The sequence below is a fragment of the Eutrigla gurnardus genome (assembly GCF_963514095.1).
Source record: "Eutrigla gurnardus genome assembly, chromosome: 10".
NCBI classification, from domain to species: Eukaryota; Metazoa; Chordata; class Actinopteri; order Perciformes; family Triglidae; genus Eutrigla; species Eutrigla gurnardus.
In genome coordinates, this window is record NC_139924.1 from 26,706,671 (window position 1) to 26,730,625 (window position 23,955).

Genomic DNA, 23,955 nt, shown 5'->3' on the forward strand with positions numbered 1-23,955 from the left:
TGAGTTCTCCTTAAAGGGAAACTGTCACTCTCGGCCTGAAACAGAGATCGGCGGGGGTTTTTTTAAGCTTGTAAAATAAAAAAAGGAACCCCAAAAAAAGAGCAAAAGGGACGTCGTTGTTTGGGAATAATGAGCCGTTACGACCAGCGAACACACCATCGGCGTATTCCTCTTCATTGTTTATATATATATAATTTAGGGAGAGGGCTGGTGAATAATCTCGCTATGGGAAGACATCATACTCGCCGTCTTAATTGGTCGAAGGAGCATGAAAACCTCCTTTTTTCAATGGCTTTTTAACACAAACACCTCGTGGGATTTTGTGTCAGGGTTGATTTTTTTGTCTTTATTACTTTGAGGGACTCCATTAAAAGCTCACTCCTGTCTCGACTGGTGGAGGTTTCATTGTTTAAGATTGTGACATTTAAATCATGTGTGAATCTCATTATGATGTCATGATTTATCTGCTTCTATCCTAACCAATCAGAGAAAGTCAAGTCTTTATGCTAAGCTAATTAAGCTAGCTTGCAGAATATCACTGTTTTCTGAATGACACCTTTTTATTATTATTGTGATTATTGAAGCATTCACATGCTGATTGAAAATGCGTTCTCCAGTTTACGGGCCCCAGAGCTGCTGCTTCCACACTTAATCTGTATTAGTGCTGCGATTTCATGCTGTGCTTCTCCACGATTGTGACTCCTGAATAGCTGATTCATTAAAGCCTCTCGAAGGGGGGGAAAGGGAGGCGACTGCGTCTCGTGCTGCCTCTCCAGCAGCCATATGCATACAGTTGGCGCGCAGCTTTTCTTTAATAGGCCAGGCGATGCCTTGGCCGTCTCCGTCCGGTGGCATTCCACGGGATTAGCGTGGCGTTTGCCGTCGCAGCGTCGCTGCACATCGTCTCCCTCTTTGAGCAGAAATCCGTCCTCCTTGAAGCCGAGCTAAAATTAGACCGGCCCGTCTGTGATTAAAGCAGGCGCTAAGATTCACATGTGTCTGGAAGGAATTCATAGCAAAATGTAACTGCTTCCATTTGGGCCTGAAGTTGGTGATTTCGCATATGCGTGAAAAAAACTGGGGGTTTTTTTCACACTTGCTGCAAACCTTGACAAGCAGCCTTTAGCACTCTTTTTCACAGACCGGCGGGTCCTTCTCACATGTGCGACATGTTAGAGCTCAGGACTTTCATTGATCTCCGTTTGCAGTCCTCTCCAAGCGGCCCCGCCCCTCCCCAAACCACCCTTCAGATCAGACATAAAACTCTCCTTTCAAGCCCTCCTTTCTGTGTGTGTGTGTGTGTGTGTGTGTGTGTGTGTGTGTGTGTGTGTGTGTGTGTGTGTGTGTGTGTGTGTGTGTGTGTGTGTGTGTGTGTGTGTGTGTGTGTGTGTGTGGTGACTTCACTGCATTGCATGCGTGAGCTCATCTCCCGATTACGATTGATGGGCCAGCAGACTCTCTCTCTGTCTCTCTCTCTCTCTCTCTCTCTCTCTCTCTCTCTCTCTGTCTCTCTGTCTCTCTCTCGACCACCAACCTAGACACGGTACGGAGGCAGTGTTGTGGAATCTGAGTGTGAAGGTGTGTTTTCCTGTCACTTCCTGCAGACATCATATACTCTGGGGGATGAAATTGACCGGGAAACAAAAGATCCTGCAACATTCTATTATATTTGCTGTTTTATGTGTGTGTATAAGTGGCTTAAAACATGTTTTTTTCTGGCCATCCTGGTCCTCTATTGGCCGGTTTGTCTCATGTGATCATGTGACAGATCATGTGACACTTAGACTGCACACAGGTCGACTATATTTCCCTCATTATGTATTATTTATTAGCAAAGGGGCTGTTTTAATTCTTTAAAACATTTGTTTTGATTTCACTTCACCAATTTTTACTATTTTTTTTTATGTTGGTCCATTACACACAAAAAAAATAAATAAATCAACATAAAAACCTGATTTGATTCCAGGTTGTAAGGCAATAAAATAAGAAAAACCCGCCACGAGACGAGACACACGAGACGCAATCATCTCAACTGCAAAAACAGCAAATAATTGATTTCCCAGAACGTGGAGCTATATGCCTCCATAATTCATAATATTGTCGGTGCGAGTTACAGAGGAAGTGCACGACTCGGCTTGCTGTAAGAGCTGGATTTAGCATTTCATGTTGTAAAACCCTCCCCTCTCTGATAAAGACTCCATGTCAACGCCCGATCACACTGATGGAGGGAGACAGTACGAGGGATTATAAATACTTCTCAGCGCCGTCTCCCCTCCTCTCACACTTAAGGATGGATTAAGGCAACTCGCAGGCTTGTGCTCAGCCTGCAGATGGCCGCTCCTCCTCCTCCTGACCCTCCCATCATCCATCCATCCTTCCTTCCTTCCTTCCTTCCTTCCTTCCTTCCTTCCTTCCTTCCTTCCTTCCTTCCTCTCCCTCTCTCTTTGCTATCATGGCATTCGATGAGTCGTTTTAATTGCTTACACAATTCAAATAGGCAGCTTCTCTTATAGCTACTTTTTTTTTTACGATCACACGGAAATGAAGATACTATAACGACCCGATCATAATTTTGCCCTTTATATGTATTTATAGGTACCCTTATCATGAATGGGAAATTAATCCCAATTAAGATAAGGAATAAGGAAGTTGTTGTACAAAGTAAAGACTCAAGATTATCAATAATAAAAAAAGATCTGAAGAAGAATCTGAATAAATATAAATCCAAAATATGGTTTGTGTCACGAGATTATCTGGGATTTTGCCATCATGAGAAAATTAAATGAAGGATGACCCTTAAATTTTTTTGTTTTAATGTTGAAATGCAGATACTCTCCGTCAGAGTCCTTAAAACATCGGCGATGCTACTCTTTATCTTCTCTCGGAGCCGCAGCGAAAGCTGACATTTAAAGGAAACACAAACTGAGGATTTGATGACCTTCTCGGACGCTTTTCCAGCCGCGTGTGAACTCGCTCGCTGATGGCTCGAGCTCACAAATGTCAGCGAGGCGAAACTGCAAGGAGAGAGGAATACCGTTGCATAACGTGGCCTCAGGTGTCCCGGTCCGTTCACGTTAAAGAGACGCCGCGCTACAACGTTATGCAAACGAGACGAAACACAAGCATCAAAAATATGGCTGTGTTTGTGTCTGCAGCATTACTAGTAATAAAAACACCTTTTTTAATGGTTCTTCTATCTCGGCCCAGTGAGTGTTACGTGGGGGCTCGATGATGAAGCCAGGGAAAGAGGCCAGACATCCACCCACACACACACACACACACACACACACACACAGACACACACACACACACACACACACACACACACACACACACTCGTAGTAGTGCCTTTCTTTCACTTGCATCATTTTTTTTCCTGCTTTGGCAAAGCAACACCAAAATAATATAGTATAATATAGTATCCGTCTGGTCACGGAAGCATAAAACAAATTATTAAACTCTTCGCGCCTTAAAGTTCGGCTGATTTATACGAACGTGCGTAATCACCGTTGAAAACCGTAACATTTTCCGCCTGTCTTTTTAGGGGTTGTCTAACAGCGAGTCGGACGTGATTTATTTCTGTCTTGTTGATGACCGTGACCTTCAGACTGTCAGCCATTGTTGCTTCAAATGAACCAGCTGCCGGTGGCTGTTAGTGACCGGCGGAGGCAGTCGGGTGGGATTTTACAGGTGTCGTATTCTGGACCAAACATCCTGAAATACATGGTTTTATTAAAAAACAGTCAATTCAAGAATTTGTTTGCAGAATTCACGTGACGAATAAATTCTCGCGTTTCACTCAAATCTGCAGATTTGACGACGGAGAGCTCCATTAATTAGCTGCTTGTTAAATTTCTAAACGATCCGACTAATATTCATTATAATCTGTTTGGTGAAATATGGTGTGTAATTAATGACAGAATTTTGTACTTTGCAAAGAAAGGACACGGCATATTGGAAGAAGATGAAGCATGCGAGATGACCTCTATAAATCTGAATAAAATGACGGGAGCACGGCGGGTTACACCGGCCCATAAAACTGGAGGATTTACAGTCCGTGTCCTGAAGCGTTTCGCTGGGTGCCGATAGGACAACAGTAAAAAAACGTAACATCATGAACATCAGCATCGCCTTCCAACCATCAGAGGGGCTTAAACACAATATAATCTCCAGCAAACCGCAGGTATTAAATCCAGGAGCCGTCCATCCACCTGTGGGGCGGTTGTGTCATCATCACGCTCTGGCTCCGCCCCCCTTTTTCAGACGTATGCGGCGGCCGAGTCAGCCGAGGGCGAGCGGAGCGGCTCTGTGGGCGTATATCTCGGGTTTCACAGGTGGAAACAGCAGCCGGCCTCGGCCCCCGTCACTCGACCTCGTTCAGGGGTCACTTCAGTCGGCTCACATTAGAGCGCTAATCCGGCGAGTCGTGCAGCTTCTGCTGGCTTTTTAAAGTCGTAGTAGTGAGAACAAGTTGTTCCCAGGTCGGACTGTCAGATAGTTTGTATACATTAACTCCACACACAGGTGACGGAGCACGTACTGAATGAGTTTCTATCCTCTGAATGTTTGATTTGAGCAACAGAAACTTACAGACATCCTCAATTTTCATTTGGGAGAAATTACAACAAAGTGTAAGTGAAACGACTCCAGAGAAGGATGGGAACAATGATGTGTGAATCATTAATGTGGCAGCAACGGAGTCACAGATCATATTTATATTTATATTTCTTTCTTCACTAAACTGCATTGAGTATAAGCTACTTTATTAGTATATATATATCTGTAAATGTATAGTGTGGAATTGGTGTGTATGGTAGGCTAGCTTAGCTTAGCATAGAGACTGGAATCCAAGGGAAACAGCTAGCCTGGCTCTGTCTGAAGCTAACATCAGCCTCTGAAGATCACTAATCTTGCCGGTTTGGGTGAATTTGTTTGTCGGGTGGTGTTTTTACATGTCAACTATACAATCGCAAGTAATGGTGGTTTACTTGATCAATTAATCAAATTCATTTCTCTATAAAATGTAAGAAAATAGAGAAAAAAACCTTGTAACTGCTGGTGAAAAAAATTCTCAGGGTCCAGTTGGTCCAATCAACAGTCCAAAACTCATAAGTGTAAAAATATAGCACAGAAGCCGAGAAGAAGCTCCAGTCAAATGAGATATTTTCAGTCGGGGAAAGAAGAAATCAGGGGAAACTGAAGAATAACACCTCATTGTTGAGAAAAGGAGTCACACAAGCTGAAAACCAGATGGGTTTGAGGGGATTATGGGACCTCAATCTGCGATAAAACAAAAAAAATCCCATTTCCTCTTCAACTTCTCTGAGAGGAGAAGTCTGAGTTTGTGTATGAATCCCGTTTCTAACCATAAAAAGGCGGTTCAGCATGAAAGCGGACGGTTCAATCGGCTCCTCGATGCTCTCTGAGGATAAAGACCTTGTGTGACCGAGGTCTGTTTAGAGCGTTAATGCGCCGCTGACTCTCCGAAGGCCTTTTGATTGAGTTTGTTCAGCGAGTCTCGGCAGCCCTGCCCTCAACCTCCACGGCAAACACCGGGAACGTTTGCTCAGGAGTCTCTCTCTGCTGGCTTTCAAGGTTACTGTCACCCAAACATGGCCGCCTCTGTGTGGCCATGCAGGCTGTCACACAGAAAACAAACCCCCACCACCTCCTCGTCCTCCTCCTGCACCGTGAGATTAAACCTGAGGGATTTGTACGTCTCACCGTCTGCCTGAGTGACGAAGCATGTTGTGACGGTCCTGGTGGTGAATGGGAGGCTGTTTAATCTAGATCTGGAGAGAAGGAGGGGCGTCAAGATGCCGGTGGGTGCTTTTCACCTGCAGAGGCGGCGAATGTGTTCCCGACCGTCGCGTGACAGTGAATTTGAGGCGACTTGAGCGTGATCGCGATGCTCTCTCTGTCTCCCAGCTTCCAGCAGACAGAAGGAGGCGATGAAATTTTAATGAGGTGATTGTATTATGTCTGCTGTCGGGTTTTAAGCTGCTCCCCCGACGCGCCGCTGAAACACTTGTTTATCGGCGTCTCGCCATTGCGATGTTTCCCCCCCCAGACGACGATGTGAACTGTGGTCGGGACAGACTTGTTCCCACATGTTTATGTTATATTCATCATTTAATGACTGCATTAAGGGCTGTAGCTAACGATGATGCCAACTGATGTTATAAAGCCTGAGGCGACATCTGCACCCCCAAAAAAACCTAATATTTTAACCATAAAAGAGGAAATGTTGTATATTTGAGAAGCTAAACATTTAGCATGTTTGAATCTGAGAGAATCAATAATCAACATTGTTTTCAGCCATTAATATAACTATTACATATGACTGATCGGAGTGGAAAAGATGAGCTCATCAATCGATTGATCAACAACAAAATGAACTGACAATTCAACCGACAAGCAATGCAGTGTACAGCCATGCAGGAAGTCCTGGGAGGGGGGACTTAATAATAATAATAATAATGATAATAATAATAATAATAATAATAATAATAGTACATTTTATTTGTTGGCACCTTTCAGGACACCTTACAAAACATTAATAAAACATAAATTGAACAGCAGTAAAAGTAAAATCAACTAGTAAGAAAATTAAGTTAAACATTTAACTCAATCAAATCAGGATGTGGTGAAAGTTCCGTCACTTTAAGATAAATCCATGCTAACATTTGAAGCTACGGCTAAAAACGCTAAAGCTTCTTTTTTCATGTATTTGCAGCTTTTTCTGTTTTTGTTTTTAATCTCCGTGAACGCCGGACAACATCTGTAACTGATGCATTCACCCAGAGACGCCCTGACTATTTGTGATAGTCACTTATCCTTCGGTCACGCTGCTCTCGGCCTCTCCTGGAGGACGGACGTCATCGAGGCGCGTTGCACATCGGCCCGACGTCGCTCTCCGCTCGCTAACGCGCTTGTCACAAAGCGGCAGCGAGCTTCGACTCTGGAGCGACCGAGAGGAGTGGCCGAACACATGAATGTGTGGCTGCGGGAGCTTCTCAGGAATCATCCTGACAGTCTGTGACTCGGCTCTTTTCGCCTGTCTGGCTCTCTGTGCGTCATGTACTCGAACCCCCCACCCCCACCCCATGTACGGGGCTGAGATCCTGTCGCTTCCCATCTCCTCTCGCTGTGGTCGTGGTGCTCTCTGTCCTCGGCGGCGGCGGCGAGTACAGTAAATGATTTCACGCTGCACGTGAGACGCCGACTGGAGCCGCTCATCGATTGACCCTTTTTTACGGCCCTTTGTGGCTTGTTAATTGCTCTCCAGCTCCCTGCTGACACAGTGACCCTAATGGAGGAGAATTACTGATGTCTCGTCATGCATTAACCTCCCTCCCTCCCTCTAACCTCTGCTCCCCCTCCCCTCCCTGGTTTCATAGCAGCTGGGTAGACGGGGGGACGGAGTCACATGTGCTGCGCCCTCAGGCAGCCGCGGTCAGGTGACACGGCATATTAAAGGAGGCAGGAGACAAACACCCACTGTGTGCTGCACGCCGTTGTCCCTTTAATTAGTTTAAACATGATTTAGGCGTCGTCGTGGTGACGAGAGGCCTCTTTGCATAGGAGGTCAGAACAGGCTTCAGGGCTCGTGACGCATTTCTGTGCATCTTTGTTGTCTGCAGTTTCAGTCACAGAGGTTAGAGATCCACGATGGAGGCTCACATTAGTACAGAGACCGGACTATGTGGGACCAGAACCCTATTTATGTCTGGATGACCTGTTTTGGAAGTGTTGATGGAGCAGCTACAGTGTTAGCATAGCCTGGCATCAACCAGACTCCATTCAGAAAACAAGCATTTAAAAAACGTAAAAATCGTCATTATGTAATTATTTTGGCATCCTTTTTTTGTCCATTTATTGCAATGAAATCACAGATAAATCATATATTTTGGGTTCATACCGCTGTAGTAAACCAGCCGATGTGTGTCTTGCCATTCAAAGTGAATACAGCTAATACGGAGGGTTCACCTTTTAAACCTAAATGTGTTCATTTTCTGTCACATAAACCAAAAAGAGCAGCAAATCTGAGAAGCCGGAAGTAATGATTTTTTAAATGATTTTGCTGTGTAATGAGACGAGAGCATCTCTGATCCGGGAACAGCAGGGAGGCGTCATTAAAGACAGTTTCGCTGCTGACATCTCCAGAGATCCGCCACCCGATTGATTTCCTGGGTTTTTTTAAAGTAACCTTTGTGTGTCTGGATGTGTTTTTGTTTTAGCTGTGCAGCTGCATGTCTTGGATTCTTGTGTAGCATCTCACCCCCTCCATTATTTATAATGAATATTTCATGATGACATCAGGGTGGGCACGTCCTAATGAGCCATCATTTGGCCCCTGAAACCAGGCCAGTGTGGGCTCCTCTGTGAAGAAACTGAGTGGGGTGCCAGAAATAAAGTTTTTGGGTTAAACTGCTGGAGGATAAAAATTTAAAACACTCTTTTCACTCGAGCACAAGCGAATCAGCAAATCCTGTGTTTTTTCCTGAGGAGGAGCCTCGAGCGTGAAGCCGAAGCCTCCAGCTTTATTCTCAGGGAAAGTCTGTTGAACCTCATTGTTATCTAGACGGCAAAACAAGGGCAGAAATGAAACAATCACTCTGGGAAGAAGCTATAAAAGCAGCTGGGAAGTCATCACCTACTTTTACGTTTTTATAAATAAAATGTTTTGTTCTCCGTTGTAATAAAAAGAATCTGTGCAGACGTTTTTCCTCCGAGGGGAGAGGATGAAAGATCCAGTGTCATTACAGCCAGGAGCTCAAAATTCTGACTTTATTGCTCAGTGTGTGAGTGAGTGTGTTTGTACGTCACGCGGTGTGATGGATCAGAGAGCTTCTTATACTGAGAGCGTTTGAAGAGACGCAGTAAAAACTAAAGGCTCCTCCAGAAGTAGCTTTTAGCTCACAGTCAGGGTCAGAGTTACGACTTTAAATGTCCGATTGCCCCTTGTTGAGATGCTTGCAAACTGTCTTTTTGTCTGCAGTAATCTTTTATTTGGAGTGATTCCAATCTTAAAACTATATTTCCCTGTTGTTTTTGTTGCAGCGAGGGCGTCTTCAAGTGTCCCGAGGACCAGCTGCCGTTGGACTATGCCAAGGTACGACTCTCACAACTCACTTCTGTTCAATCACTCAGCATTTTCTAATAACTACACTTATAAAAGACTTCTCTAAAGTCTACAGCAGCAGCTCTCAACCTTTTGGATGTCAAGGACGCCGACATTTATACACATTAACACCCATTCTGGTTGTTGGATGTTGAACTAACTGTGGAAGTGTTTATTCTTATGATTTGGCTCACTTCTATAGTGAATTAAAGAATGGAAAGAACTCCCGGGAGGACCCCTGGGGGACTCCGGACCCCTGGTTGAGCACTGCCAGTCTAAAATAACTCTAAAAACTTGAGTTCAACATAAATAAAGTCCTGTAGATAAAGTTTGGATATGAGATGCAAATCTCTAGAACACAAAAAAAGCATTCCGACTTTGACTTGAAGTCGGAATGAACATTTTTACGAGTGAATCTCCACCAAAAGTTTTTCCCCTTCAATAAATCTCCCCCAGAAGAAAATAAAACTGTATTTAAATGCAAGCTTTGTGGGTTTTTTTAGAGGCTGTTAATCAGATTTGCCCGAGGAGGGTTAAAAAAAAAAAAAAGGTAGTGACTAACTGCATTCCGAGTCAGAGAATCTGTCACAGGCCATTTATCCGGTCGCAGAGCGAGAGTCAGACAAAAGGATCAGACCTTAAATCTGAACTGTGCACGAGAGACTTAAAACCCCAAACCAACGGTTTATGATCGTCCCTGTGTTTGAGCAGCTTTTTGGCTTCCGCCGAAACGCCCGCTGTAATGTAATTCTCCCACGCAGTTGGTTAGCATTAGCACTGAATTAGCCTGTTTGGCGGTGCAGGGTGGAGGATGTGCTCATGGCACACACCTGTCAGACGTTGTTATTTACCCAAGGCTCCCAGTCGCCTGCAGATTACACCGTCCTGGTGGTCCACCGTCATGGGAGGTGGGGTTATTGTAGCCCTCGCTGCACAAACACAACCTGGCTCTCACAGAATGAGAGTGTTTCAGTCATTAAAGGATTCTGCTGCTGCTGCTGTACTGGTAGTAGTAGTTGTAGCATGGGGGACTAACAATGGCTAAACCAGACAGAATAAACCCCCAAGTTGGAGCTCCAAAGAGCTTAACCCCCCCCCTCTGATCTGCCTGGGACTAAGTTATTAAAAGGTCATTATTGCCGTCTCCCTGCAGATTCCAAGACTGGAACAATGAGTTTTTTTTTTCCTCCCCTTTGCCTCTCCTGAAAGAATGTGATTATGGCAGCAAAATAGCTTCTGCTGTAAAAAGGGCAGCGTCTGTTTTAATGTTATATGTTTAACTGTATTTAACAGGTTAATGTTTAGTTTGGCAGATCGCCCTCTTTACACCGCGGCTATATAAGTGTCTTTTTTAATGTGGATGACTTTTTAGTTATTTCCCAGGTTTTTTTTCCGTGCAGCTACACGTGAGCCGGTCGGGCTGCTATTTGTTTGGAGGGCTGTTGTGACATTTTCAGGAAGTGGCATGTCTTGTTGGACCAGTGCTTTGGTCGTGTGACGGGGGCTGTAAATCCTCAGGACAGCGAACTGTAGGGGAGGATTTGGGGTGTTTGGGCAGAAAACTGACTCATCCCTGTCACTCAGTGACTGAGGAAAAAATAAATCTTTTCCTCTGCTCCTCGCCTCCCTCAAAGGTCCTGTAAACCCGTAAGCTAAGTCATCATCACTGCAGCGTCTCTCACGCCAGCTCACTCTCCAGTGTGTTTGTGTGATGCGATATAGAAATGTTACCATCATGGTTAAAAACAAAATGTATAGGGATGGTTCACCATTTTTGAAAACATATTTTTTTCTTTATTATTCCTTAGTGTTTCTATTGTTTTCTGTATATATTTTGAATTTGCACCACATTGATATTTGTCTATTTGAACCCTTTCCTCTGGTTGTATAGAAGTCTATGAGAAAATGGTCCTACTTCTCTCTGCTGGCCACCAGGGGGCGACTCCTCTCTGGTTGTATAGAAGTCTATGAGAAAATGGTCCTACTTCTCTCTTGATGTATTATCTCAGTAAACATTGTAAACATGAGTTTATGTTCTCAATCTCTAGTTTCAAGTCTTCTTCAATCCAGCATGATGTTCATTTAGTACATTATGGTCCATTTAGAGTCCACCAGACCAGAAAGCAGGGGATGCTTTAGGGGTGGGGCTTACCTGCTGATGACAGGTCCATTTAGAGTCCACCAGACCAGAAAGCAGGGGATGCTTTAGGGGGCGGGGCTTACCTGCTGATTGACAGGTCCATTTAGAGTCCACCAGACCAGGAAGCAGGGGATGCTTTAGGGGGCGGGGCTACCTTGTGAAGGCCTTGCTACGAATGCAGCTAGTTACTAAGATGACTTTAAGGCTTCATACTCCTGCTAATCCAGTATTGTTGGTTAAATGCCGACAGTATGACAGTGGTTTGTTACAGGACCCTCTGCTACACTGACCTGTTCCTGCTTGTCCTCTCCAGATCTACCCGGACCCGGAGCTGGAGCAACAGATCCTGGCTCTGCCCATCCGCTGCATCCACAGCGAGGAGGGCTGCCGCTGGACCGGCCAGATGAAGCAGCTGCAGGTGAGAGGCCCGTCCATCTTGTTTTGTTTTTTGTTCTTTAATATCTGCCTCCTTATCAAACATAACACGTGTCTGTTTCATCGTTTTCCCCCTCAGGGCCACTTCTCCACCTGCGCCTTCAACGTGATTCCCTGCCCCAACCGCTGCTCCGTCAAGCTGACGCGCCGCGACCTGCCCGACCACCTGCAGCACGACTGCCCCAAGCGCAAGGTCAAGTGTGAGTTCTGCGGCAGCGAGTTCACCGGTGAAGCCTACGAGGTAAAAAGATAAACACACTCCAAGCCTGGTTTTTTTATTTATTAATTTTTTTCTCCTGTGACAACTCGGCGAGAGCTTGACATAAACAACCCAGAGTGACGGCACATAATTTCCATGCCTATATGAAAGAGTTCTTTGTGAGAAGCAGCAGGAGAGACTAATGTGTTTCTGAAATAACACGCGTTAGCAGAGGAAAAAAGGCTTTGACTGGCTCTTTCATGCTGCATGTGTTTTTCAGCAGCGAGTCTCCTCACTAACACCTCTGTCATTTCCACCACCACTCCTCTGTTTACTCTGGCCCACGTGGTCGCCCCCCCAACACACACACACACACACACACACACACACACACACACACACACACACACACACACACACACACACACACACTCGGTCATGTTCATCATTTCAAATCTTTCATTAATGATTCATCTGTAGATGTTTGTTCCCAGATTGATCGATGGTTTGTTTGGTCTAGAAAATGAGTCCAAGGTGACGTCCTCCAAAACTCAAATATTTTCAATTCAGTGAAAAATAAAACTTCATGTTGGAGGCAATGCACCTGGAAAAAAATACAAATAGCTTCTGTATTTAATCTTGTGAAGGGCAATTAACACTTGAAATGACAACATAATCCAAAATGTAAACTAACTTTTACCGCTTTACTTAAGATTTCTTTACAAATTGAAACAAAACTGAAATTTGTAAAATCTAAAAATACTATTATACTAAACAGCTACGTGATATCTGGCGAATCCTGATCTATAGAGGAAACCATAAAGTGCATCTCTTCATCACAAATAAAACAAAATAAAAATCATACGCCTAAAAACAACATAAACAAAACATTTAAAATGATCTGGATTAATTAATCCGAGTTGATCTGAGTAAATTAAAGTTGGTAAATTTGATACATTTCCCAGCAACACAGCATGAAGTAAATTTCTATTCCAATCAGGTAATATTGGATTAAAAAAATAAGAAAACAAGAACATGTATTTATCTCTACTATCATCATAATTTATGATTTATAATTGCAGATTTCTCACTGTTTGTATTCATCCATCGTAGACGAGTCACAACTTCTCCTGCCGCCTCGTTATTTTCAGAATAATTTTTAAATTTGTTTTGACTAAAATGCCATTTTGAGAATCTGCAGTAAATAAAGTGCTTTCTAACCCTGATCCGGTCTCGCTCTCCGTCCCAGAACCACCAGGGCGTTTGTCCTCAGGAGAGCGTTTACTGTGAGAACAAGTGCGGCGCCAGGATGATGCGGCGCCTGCTGTCGCAGCACGGCCTGGCCGAGTGTCCCAAACGCACGCAGCCCTGCAAGTACTGCGGCAAGGAGTTCGTCTTCGACACCATCCAGGTCGGTTTCACCTCCATCTTTCCTTTAGGGGAACACGTTGTGTGTCATCGTACGTCCATCCTGCGTGATGCTGGTAAAGATGGCGTCTCTGCAGCGGCAGCTGGATGTTTTTGAAGCACATCTGGCCAGAGGCTGAGCAGCCGAGTGTCACGCTGTCCTGATATCATAACCTGACCTCTGACATCATAACCTGACCTCTGACACCAAACATATGAAGATATAATGCTTCTTCTCTGTTTTATGTTATTTTAAATTGAACACTTTTGGGTTTTGGACTGTCGATCGGACAAATCCGATTTTGTTTTATAAAGACTTTTAAAGACTGGCAGATTTGATAAATCAATAAAATGTTGGAAGATGATAAAAATACGCGTAAGATGCAGATTTATGTTTTTATCACTGATCAATCTGCGGATTATGTTCCTGATTAATCATTTTGTCTGTAAATGATCAGAAAATATAGGAAATATGTGCCTCTTTTTGTCCGACTGTAAGTTGAGCAATCACCATAACAAAAGACAATAAATGATCAAATTACCTGCCGCTTAATTATCTGTCCGTGAATTAATTGTTTCAGCTTGTTTGCCTAATATTTTCTGTGGCACAATCAGTGTTTTTTCTATATTTTCTGGTCTGTTTTTGCAGCCTTGTTTTTTTATTACTTTCAAGGACATTTATTTTTCACTGTGCAACGCCTTCATGTTCACGTGACTCCCCCCTGCAGAACCACCAGTACCACTGCCCCCGGTTTCCCGTCCAGTGCCCGAACCAGTGCGGGACGCCCAACATCGCCCGGGAGGACCTGGCCAATCACGTGAAGGACAACTGCGGCAGCGCGCTCGTCCTCTGCCCCTTCAAAGACGCCGGCTGCAAACACAGGGTACAACGACCACTTCCTCTCCTCTCCGTGTTTGTGTTTTATGTTTCATTCTGCGTGTTTCACAAACATACATTATGTGCCTGCAGGGTCTATTTTAATGAGAGCTTCTATATTCTGACTTGTGCATTTCCATCTATTTTTGAAACTGAATGTGGACACAAGGAAGAGCGTCATATGAGCGTCATGCTCTTTCCCGCTCCGTTCAGAATCACGAAGCATCTGGAAAAATAACATTATATAACATTTATTAAAGAACACGTCTCCCCAAACAAGAGAGAACAGTGAACTTTGTCTATCTGTGGCTGTGAAGGGATGGAAACAAAGACATTATTTTGATAATGGGCTCTTAAACAGATGCATCACACACTTTGACTTTGAGCCCAAAGGCAAACATACATCAAAAATACTGTCTCAAAAGTGCGTGAAAAATGTCCTTTCTCTGATTTTTGTTTGTAATTTATCTGAACCTCCTCTTGTTAAATACAAACCTACAGCTAAAAATAACAAGATGCAACAAGGCAAAAGCAAATCATGCTTTATTATTAGATAATAAAAATATGAACTTTATTTATATAGCACCTTTAAAAACAGAATACATATACAAACATATAGACATCAACAGAGCGGGAGAAACGATAGGTAGAGTTGGTAAGAGAAAGACAGTAAAAAGACAATTTAAAAAATTCATTCAAATTAAATAAAAAAAACAACGACATCACGTAAAAGCAAGTCAATAAAAATGTGTTTTGAGAAGTGTTTTAAAAGAAGTCACATATTCAGTGAGCCGTAGCTTAGATTGATGTAGCTACATGCTTTAAAATATGTAGTTTGTGTACAACTGAACTACACATGCAGGTATAAATGACCTTCGAATAAGTAAAAGATGTATATATGTGTGTGTAAAATCTGTATTTATCATAGCATAGCAAAGTAAAAGACAAATACAAATAACAACAACAGTCAGAATCCCACAGTAAACTAAAAACGTTCAGATGTCAGCATATAAACGTATCATTACTCCTCACATTTTTAATTGTTGCATCTCTGCTTTTCTTCCCATCAGTGCCCCAAACTGGCCATCGGCCGTCACCTGGAAGACACCACCAAGTCCCACCTGACCATGATGTGCAACCTGGTGGGACGCCAGCGGCAGGAGATCCTGGAGCTGCGGCGGGAGATGGAGGAGCTGTCCGTCAGCCACGACGGCGTGCTCATCTGGAAGCTCAGCGACTACTCGCGCAAACTCCAGGAGGCCAAGCTGCGGAGCAACCACGAGTTCTTCAGCCCGCCCTTCTACACCCACCGCTACGGCTACAAGCTGCAGGTGTCGGCCTTCCTCAACGGCAACGGCAGCGGCGAGGGCTCCCACCTCTCCGTCTACATCCGCGTGCTGCCCGGCGAGTACGACAGCCTGCTGGAGTGGCCCTTCTCCTACAAGGTGACTTTCTCCATCATGGACCAGAGCGACCCGTCGCTTTCCAAACCCCAGCACATCACGGAGACCTTCAACCCGGACCCCAACTGGAAGAACTTCCAGAAGCCCAGCAGCAGCCGCAACTCGCTGGACGAGAGCACCCTGGGGTTCGGCTACCCCAAGTTCATCTCCCACGAGGAGATCAAGAAGAGGAACTACGTCCGGGACAACTGCATCTTCGTCAAGGCTTCGATAGAGATCCCCCAGAAGATAATGGCTTGAGATCTGACTTTCTCTTTATTGAAAGGAGGGGAAATAGGTTTAAACTGACACTTAACCGTGAGAACTTCTACACACTTACCCTTTAGATACTTTCTGCCCTCGCAGACTCGCAGCCGCGGAGCTCCAAGCGAGTCTGTTTGGCCGACTCGGAGGACCTTGATGTAAAATCACAGAGTGGAAAGTGTTTGGTCTGCAGAACCATCACTCTGGTGTTTCTTTTTATTATTATTTTTATTTTTTTTTATCTGTTTGCTGACCTTTTATCACAGTCTACAACAAAAAGCCTTGGAAATCAAACAGTGCCTAGAGAGTTTATCTTAAGTTATATTTTTGTTGTTATTTCCGCAGTACAGATGTTAAAGATAATGAAAAAATAGAAAAGGGGTGGTGGGGGAGGGTGACGGGCTGCACTTAGCCTCTGCACTTGGCGTAGAGAGAAAGTTAGATGTTGCCCCGTTTTTGAAGAAGCAAGCCCAACTGCCTTTTGTTTACATGCTCTTACAGTACATACCAATATATCAACATCCATGTTTTCAAGTCAGAAACTTGCAACTACAATCATGGTCATTTTTTCCCCCTTAATTTAAAAGGGAGTAGCTTTGGGGTCAATTTGAGGCTACGACGAGCAGCTAGTTAGCTTAGCTTAGCATAAAAAAACTGGGATGGAAACGATAGCCTGCTCTGTCTAAATGTAACAAAAAAATCACCTACAAGCTCCTGTTAAGCTCATTAACCACTTTATATCTCCTTTGTATAAAAATCTTTGTCCGGATCCAGGCTCGTCGTTTCCTTCTGTTTATAGAGAGGAGAAGTTGGAAAGAATATGTGCGCTAGTTTTAACGGTGAATCATTTTTTGATCCCGTTTGAATTGTGCCATGAATTACACTTATGATGTTTGTTCATTTAAAAGATAGATTTGCAAGTTAAGAGAGTCGCTCTTTGGCGTACTATTATTCTGTTTTCTCTGAAACCACTAAGTACTTCGCCGACACGGTGATGTACATTAGCTAGCTAGCTAACTAAGCTATGTCCCATCACTAATGTAACATCATCATACCCGATGCGTTTTATCCAGTGACTCTTTTTATCAGCCGAGAAGCGGAAGAAAGAGCAAGACCTGTTGAAACACACAAATTTCATAGCTTCTGCGAGATACGTCACTTTCTAGTTACGTATTTTCACAGTTGTATACTGTTGTATGCTACAAAACGTGACTTTCTTGACATGTGAAATTATCTTTTTAAATTGACAAACTTCATACGTGTTATTCATGACACAAGTTTCATATTTTCTGTCCTGCGGCGGTCCACCAGAAGGGAAGAATTAGCCTCTCTATAGCCTTTATGCTACGCTAAGCTAACCAGCTGCTATGAAAAGATACAATAGTGGTATCAATCATCTCATCCAACAAAAAAAAAATGCATTTCCCAAAATGTCAAACTATTCCTTTAACTAGTATTAAACACGCCTCTCGTAATGCTGAGAAAATCCTGCAACTATTTAAAACCGCCCAAAAAAACAACCATCATGCTCAACCAAGGCTGTTTATTTTTATTTATTTTTTTTTAGTTGACAAGTTTTTTACCTGACAACATTGAAGCTACAGACCCGTCTCTTCTAGATAATAACCGCTCCCATCGTTTGTCGTGAACAGCTTCAGGAGCCGATGTACCAAACACACTGTTGTGGAGTCCAAACGGGGAAGGGGGGTTGAAAAAGGAAAGAAAAGCACCTTCCGTCGGTATTCGGACGAGCAGAGCAGACAAAGAGGCCAGTTTGTCGGAGTTCACGTGCATTTAATAGTGAAGAAAAAGCCATGTGGCCTTTTTATACAGTATGTCTTCGCATGGGGGGTTTTAGGGGTGAGCAGGGCGACATAAACACGTGCATGCTTTATGTGCTACCACCTGGACCACATTTTTTGTACTGTACCTGTATTCTTGAAATCCTCTCCCGTTGATGGCTGTTTTTTTTCTGTTTTTTTTTGTTTTTTTTACTGTTTTGAAAGTTGACAAATTGTCAGAAAGTTTTTAGTTTTTTTCATACAGAAAATGTGAACGCTGTCGGTAACATAACCTATAAAGACAATGAACACTTGGCTGTGAAGTGTATTGTTTTACATAGCCTGGGGTTGGTGCACTGTTTGAAAAAAAAATAGTTAATGACATGGTTTCTGCAAATATGTGGGTGCCTCGGGGACTGACTTTTATTGTTACCATGGTCACCGGCGTCTCTTCAGCTCGGCACAACGAGGTTGGAGGGGACGCTCGATACACCTGTCTCCGTCTCCGTCAGAGGACTTTTTGATGATACAATACACTCACGATTATGTGAATACTAATGTAAAAATGCAGAAGCACATTCTGTCTTTTTATTATTATACATGGAAGAAAAAAAAAAAACCTGATTTCTTGTCATAATACCAGCTGATATTTTACAGTGATTTAAAGAAGTAGGAAGATTAAAAAAAAAAAAAACGTTTTTTGTAAGATTCTGTATTTTTAAAGATGCTTAGCTGTTTTATACAAACACTTTTGTTGGAGAGTCGGGTTGACTTTGGGGAATTTTCAGAGCTTTTTTCCGTCTCTTTGGACATTTGGATGATTTGTTTGTACTTGTGGTTTGAGCCTCACATATTCTGTCTGTATTATTTCCTCTTAAAAGTATTTATTTTAAGGAGCCGTCATGTGAGTTTGAACAGATGGCACAAATGTTTTCATATGTTGATTGATGAGTGCTTGTCAATTTCTTAATTGAAATAAAATACCATATATTATAGTCGTTTTACCGCTTTGTGTTTCATACTATGCAACCGCTGAAGAATCGGCAAATCTCTTTTTTTAATCTTTTTTTGTTTTGTTTGTAAATCTGCCCCACAGACTGTTTAAGAAGTGGACGTAGTCATGGTGACGTCGCCCATTGGTTTGTGGACTACAGTTTTGATGCATTTTGGCTGTCACCATCTTGGATTCTTTTGCTACCAGTGAAGGAAGTGACCATATTTGGACTGTGGAGGAGCAGTGGGGGTGGATCTGATGAACACAAGCGGCAGAGCAGCATCCTTACTGGATCTGGATCCATGTGGATTCTGGTGAGAAGCTGCTAACAAAGTTAGCTTCTATAATTCAAGGTCAACTTTACAGCTAAAGTGTTAAAGTCATCTTAGTAGCTAACTAGCATTGGTAGCGTGGTAGAGACCTGTCAATCAGCAGGTAAGCCCCGCCCCCTAAAGCATCCCCTGCTTTCTGGTCTGGTGGACTCTAAATGGACCATAATGTACTGAATGAACATCATGCTGGATTGAAGAAGACTTGAAACTAGAGATTGAGACCATAAACTCATGTTTACAATGTTTACTGAGATAATACATCAAGAGAGAAGTAGGACCATTTTCTCATAGACTTCCATGCAATTGGACTTCTTGCATACTGCAAAATGTGACGTACTACATGTACTACTAAATCTATTTCTGGCGTATTTATTAGTGGTGGTGTGGATATTGTTGCTTCCTTATAGTTATCTGGTTTTGGACTGGCCTCATATTGTTTCCCTGAATTAGCATCCTGACCACCAAGAGAGTACTGAATGCTTTTAAAACATGAGCATGGATTTAAAACACTACTGAATTATTGATGAAATGTATAGTCAGTATTAATTCTTAATGATACCAAAATACTACAAAGCTCAACTCAACAAGATTCACATTCAGCATAGGGACTGTGTTTCTTTGCCTTGTTTTAAAAGTCTGTCTCAGGATTTTGTTAATCAGCATTCACTTAATAATACACTCAGTTTACCTGCCACATGTGCACGAGTCTGCACTTTTCTAATATGGACATTCTGTCTGACGAATCCACATTTGCCAGCTGGTTTTATTTCCCCCTTCATCACCTACTCGGGGATCTGGGTCAGAGGTGAAAGCAGTTTCTCTCCTGCTTCTTTAGTGGTCTTTGCACCGACGCTGCTCGATGTGGAGCAGAGGAAGCAAGGCAGACACCAGCCCCCGCTTTGAAGCGATGCCAGGAGTTTGCATGAGCTCTTAGCGTTTTGGATGCGGCAGGATTTAAGGGGAAGAGGAAAATGAGCTTTTAACGTCAAAGTCACTGAGAGGGCCCTCGGGGAGGACGGTCCGGTTTTCCACTTAGCGAACAATAGCTGTCCAAAAACCCGGGCTTAAACGTATAATCTCAACTCTCTCCGTCTACATTTTTTTCTGCTTTAAAACGGAAAACAACATGTGTTTTAGAAATACAGCATGACTTTTCTTTGCTTCTGTACAATCCTTTTTTTAGGATATTGCCAAGGTCCCTGAAGTAAAACCTGAACTTGTTTTTCATTCAGCGTTGCTGTTTTTAAGTTTCCCCCGCAGTGAGAGAGGGATCATTCATTTCAGTCGCCTTTTGTCTCTCCTCGGACCGATACAGACAGTTCACAGATGAAGAGCCGGCCTCAAACTTTCCTGGCGCAGGGTGTACAACCAGCAGCCCTGCCGCTTTGGGGCAATGCAGAATGAAAATAGTAACAGCTAATTACATGTTAGAGAGCTTCCCATGCAGAGTGGAGTCACGTGCAGAACACAGCGCTGCCCTTTGGCTTCGCTCGCTTGCATGCAGATGACCCTCCGCTCTCTTGGTAAATGATCGGCAGGTACAGCCTCTTTCTCGTCTACGTTGTGCACACAAGTCAGTGTTGGTCCTGCTTGGTGAGCTCACCAAACTATTCCAACGTTCGCGATGGAAGTCAGAAGCCAGCTAGGTTAAAGGGAGGAGGAGGTGGTGGTGGTGAAGAAGGCAGAGGAAGGCCGAACCCATGAGGCTTTCCTCGCCCATAAAAACACATCAAAGAGGAGCTGTGGTTTATGAAGCGGAGCCGTGCTGTCGTCCCTCGTGCTGAAGTTGAACTGTGTGGTGTGTTCGAGTGAGTCGGTGAATCTGCGTTCTGCACTGAAAAAAAAACGTTCAGGTGCGGGGAAACCACCGGAGCGGCACCCAGGCTGCGACCTCTGGTTCTGAAAAGTGAAGCCAAAGCTGAAGTGCCTTAAACTTGCATTCTCTCTGCTGGCCATCAGGGGGCGACTCCTCTCTGGTTGTATAGAAGTCTGGTTGTATAGAAGTCTGTGGCGACTGTGGCTCAGTTGGCTCAGTTGGTAGAGCGGGTTGGCCAATGTTCGGAGGGTCGGCGGTTCGATCCCCGCCCTTGTCACTGTGTCATGGTCGTTGTGTCCTTGGGCAAGACACTTCACCCAGCTTGCCTCGTGTGAATGTGTATGACTGCTGTATGTTTGAGGTGGGGGTCGGAGGGGCCGTAGGCGCTGAATGGCAGCCACGCTTCCGTCAGTCTGCCCCAGGGCAGCTGTGGCTACTATCGTAGTTTACTACCACCGGTATGACTGTGTGTGAATGAATGGAACCCGGAACCCTGTCAGAGCGCTTTGAGTATCTTGAAAAGCGCCATATAAATCCAATCCATTATTATTATTATTATGAGAAAATGGTCCTACTTCTCTCTGCTGGCCATCAGGGGGCGACTCCTCTCTGGTTGTATAGAAGTCTATGAGAAAATGGTCCTACTTCTCTCTGCTGGCCATCAGGGGGCGACTCCTCTCTGGTTGTATAGAAGTCTATGAGAAAATGGTCCTACTTCTCTCTGCTGGCCACCAGGGGGCGACTCCTCTCTGGTTGTATAGAAGTCTATGAGAAAATGGTCCTACTTCTCTCTTGATGTATAATCTCAGTAAACATTGTAAACATGAGTTTATGGTCTCAATCTCTAGTTTCAAGTCTTCTTCAATCCAGCATGATCTTCATCCGAGTGGACCGGCTGCTCACACCCTGAATCTGAAGTGGTCCCATCACTGGTCTGTAACAGGTCTGTAGTCTCAGTGGGTGCTGCCCCCTACAGGCGGGTTGAAAACATAAGGAACTAACTAGTGTTGTAGTCTCACCCCCTCGAACCATAGCAGGCTCTTTTTCAGAACAGAAACGCGGAGATCTCCGTCTCTGGGAAATGAGGGAATGATGACGACCGTTCAAACATAATACCTTCTAACGATACAAAGCTTTCCTTTAACTGAACCTCTCTCATTCCCTCACCTCCTCCCTCGCTAAGTATGTCATTGACTCCACATATGCACTAGTTACACTGTGGACCTTCTAGCATGTCCTGTCTTGGATTATCCCAAATCTAATCTTCCATTACTCACAGGAAGCTCCACCCATCCCTTCAAACCACCAGGCATTAGCCGTGAGTCACCGATATAAATCCACTTACCTGCAACAACCTGGAGCAGCTGCAAAAGATGAATTATTGTGACATCAGCAGAGTAAAAAAAAAAAAACGAGGCCTTTTTGACACTTTCTAGATGTCATGTTCAGATCCATTAATAAAGCTTGTAGACAGATGTTATAGATAAAAGCTTGATTTATACTTATTTCTCCTTTGTCTTGGATCACAGACTGGAGGACAAAGAGTCGTAGACTACAATCCTTCATGATGAGGTTGTCCGACCTCGCTGACTGGCACAAGTCAGAAAATACAGCTGGATGATTTATTATTATTATATATAATATGATTATTGGAAGAAAAAAAAACAACCACTGCGGCATATTGATTCATGCATTCCCTCTGATGTACGTCTCACCAGCGAGCTTTAGAAAAAAGGCAGCCGAGTAAGACCAGAGGGAGTGACCTGGGGGGGGTCAAAGGTCAGCCAGACCCACCGTGGCTACCTGCCAGCATGTCCGACGCTGCCAGGCTTGGAACAATCACTGGGCTGGATTACTGGAATAACACAGCAGCACCTGAGGGCAGCGAACACGGAGGCGTTCACACATGCACACTTCAATGAAATCTCCCATTGATCGTAATATTTGTGCCACAAATAGTGTGTGGTCCATTCTGTTGAACAGCAGTGGAAGATTTCTTTCTTTTTATTAAAGAGGACCTTTTCTGCTCCTTTTTCTGGTTCATACTTGTATTTTCAGGTTACAACAACAGCATGTTCATATGCTTTAATGCTCAAAAAACACTTTCTTTTTCCATCCTGGCTGTGCTGCAGCAGCTCTCTCTGAAACACTCTGTTTGACCTCCTGCCCCTCCCTCCCTACCTCCCAAAAAGCCCACTCTGTTGTGATTGGTCGGCTACTTAGTGTGTTTGTCAGACAGGTCCCGCCCCCTTACCATAACCAGATAACAGGAGATTTTCTGCTGAGAAATAGTGATAAAATTGAATTGAATGTTCGCCTTTTGTTCCTCAGCTCCTCTACCTCTAGAAGTCCATATAAGGACATCTGCTCTGACTAGCTTTGTTTGAAGACTAATTATGCTAATTTCCCTTTGGACATGAACTTTAGCCTTTGACATAAACTGTAAACACACCAAAGAAAAGGGGAAAAGGTAGAAAAAGACAAGAGGTCCTCATTAACGGTATCCGGCCCCTGATTGGTCCTCTTGTTGGAAGAGGGCCGTCACACCTGATTACACCTGGAGCTCGTTAACCAATCAGTGGTGCTGCTCTTCTCTTGCAGCCTTTGAGCTGTTTGTTGCTGCTCTTCTGTTATCCCAGTAGGATAATAAAGGTAATTTTCTAGTTAATTGAGGTGCTTTTGTTGGTTGCTTCTGTTTTATTTTCATGTTAATAAATGATACTCTTTGTTAAACTTGCTCTACAATGTCAGTCCCGTTTCCTTTTCAAATGTTGAGTAAACTTTTTTTGTGTTACTCCTGTAATATATAATATTACAGATGTAATATGATTTTATATTTCAATATTGGACAATTAAAGGTGCAACAGCAGTGCAATCGATTCACCCCCAAGATTTATTGCCTTGGCTTGGCTGGATTACAACAAAATCATCATCTCCATATTCGACTCTGCTGCTGCACAAACCATCCACGGTAAGAAAAACCTCCTTTTACGCCCATCGTGGCTTTGAATAACAATAAATACCAAAGTTATTAACAACCGTGTCATGTAGCTAAGTGCTGTACTTGGAAACAAATTAGAGGTTCTTGTACTTAACTTGAGTCTTCTCATGCTGCTTTATCCTTCTTCTCAACTAACCTTTCAG

The 23,955-nt window shown here is 43.6% G+C and overlaps 1 protein-coding gene across 1 annotated transcript in view; it reads left to right on the forward strand.

Moving 5' to 3' along the window:
- The window catches only part of traf4a (tnf receptor-associated factor 4a), a 31,104-nt gene extending 12,440 nt beyond the window's left edge, over window positions 1–18,664 (forward strand). Inside the window, exons 2-7 of the mRNA XM_084019554.1 lie at window positions 9,064–9,115; window positions 11,578–11,682; window positions 11,779–11,940; window positions 13,148–13,309; window positions 14,034–14,189; window positions 15,253–18,664. Coding sequence (XP_083875680.1) covers window positions 9,064–9,115; window positions 11,578–11,682; window positions 11,779–11,940; window positions 13,148–13,309; window positions 14,034–14,189; window positions 15,253–15,885 — 1,270 coding nt within the window. The 3' untranslated portion in view covers window positions 15,886–18,664. The remainder of the gene's footprint in view (window positions 1–9,063; window positions 9,116–11,577; window positions 11,683–11,778; window positions 11,941–13,147; window positions 13,310–14,033; window positions 14,190–15,252) is intronic.
- Window positions 18,665–23,955: the final 5,291 nt, after the last annotated feature.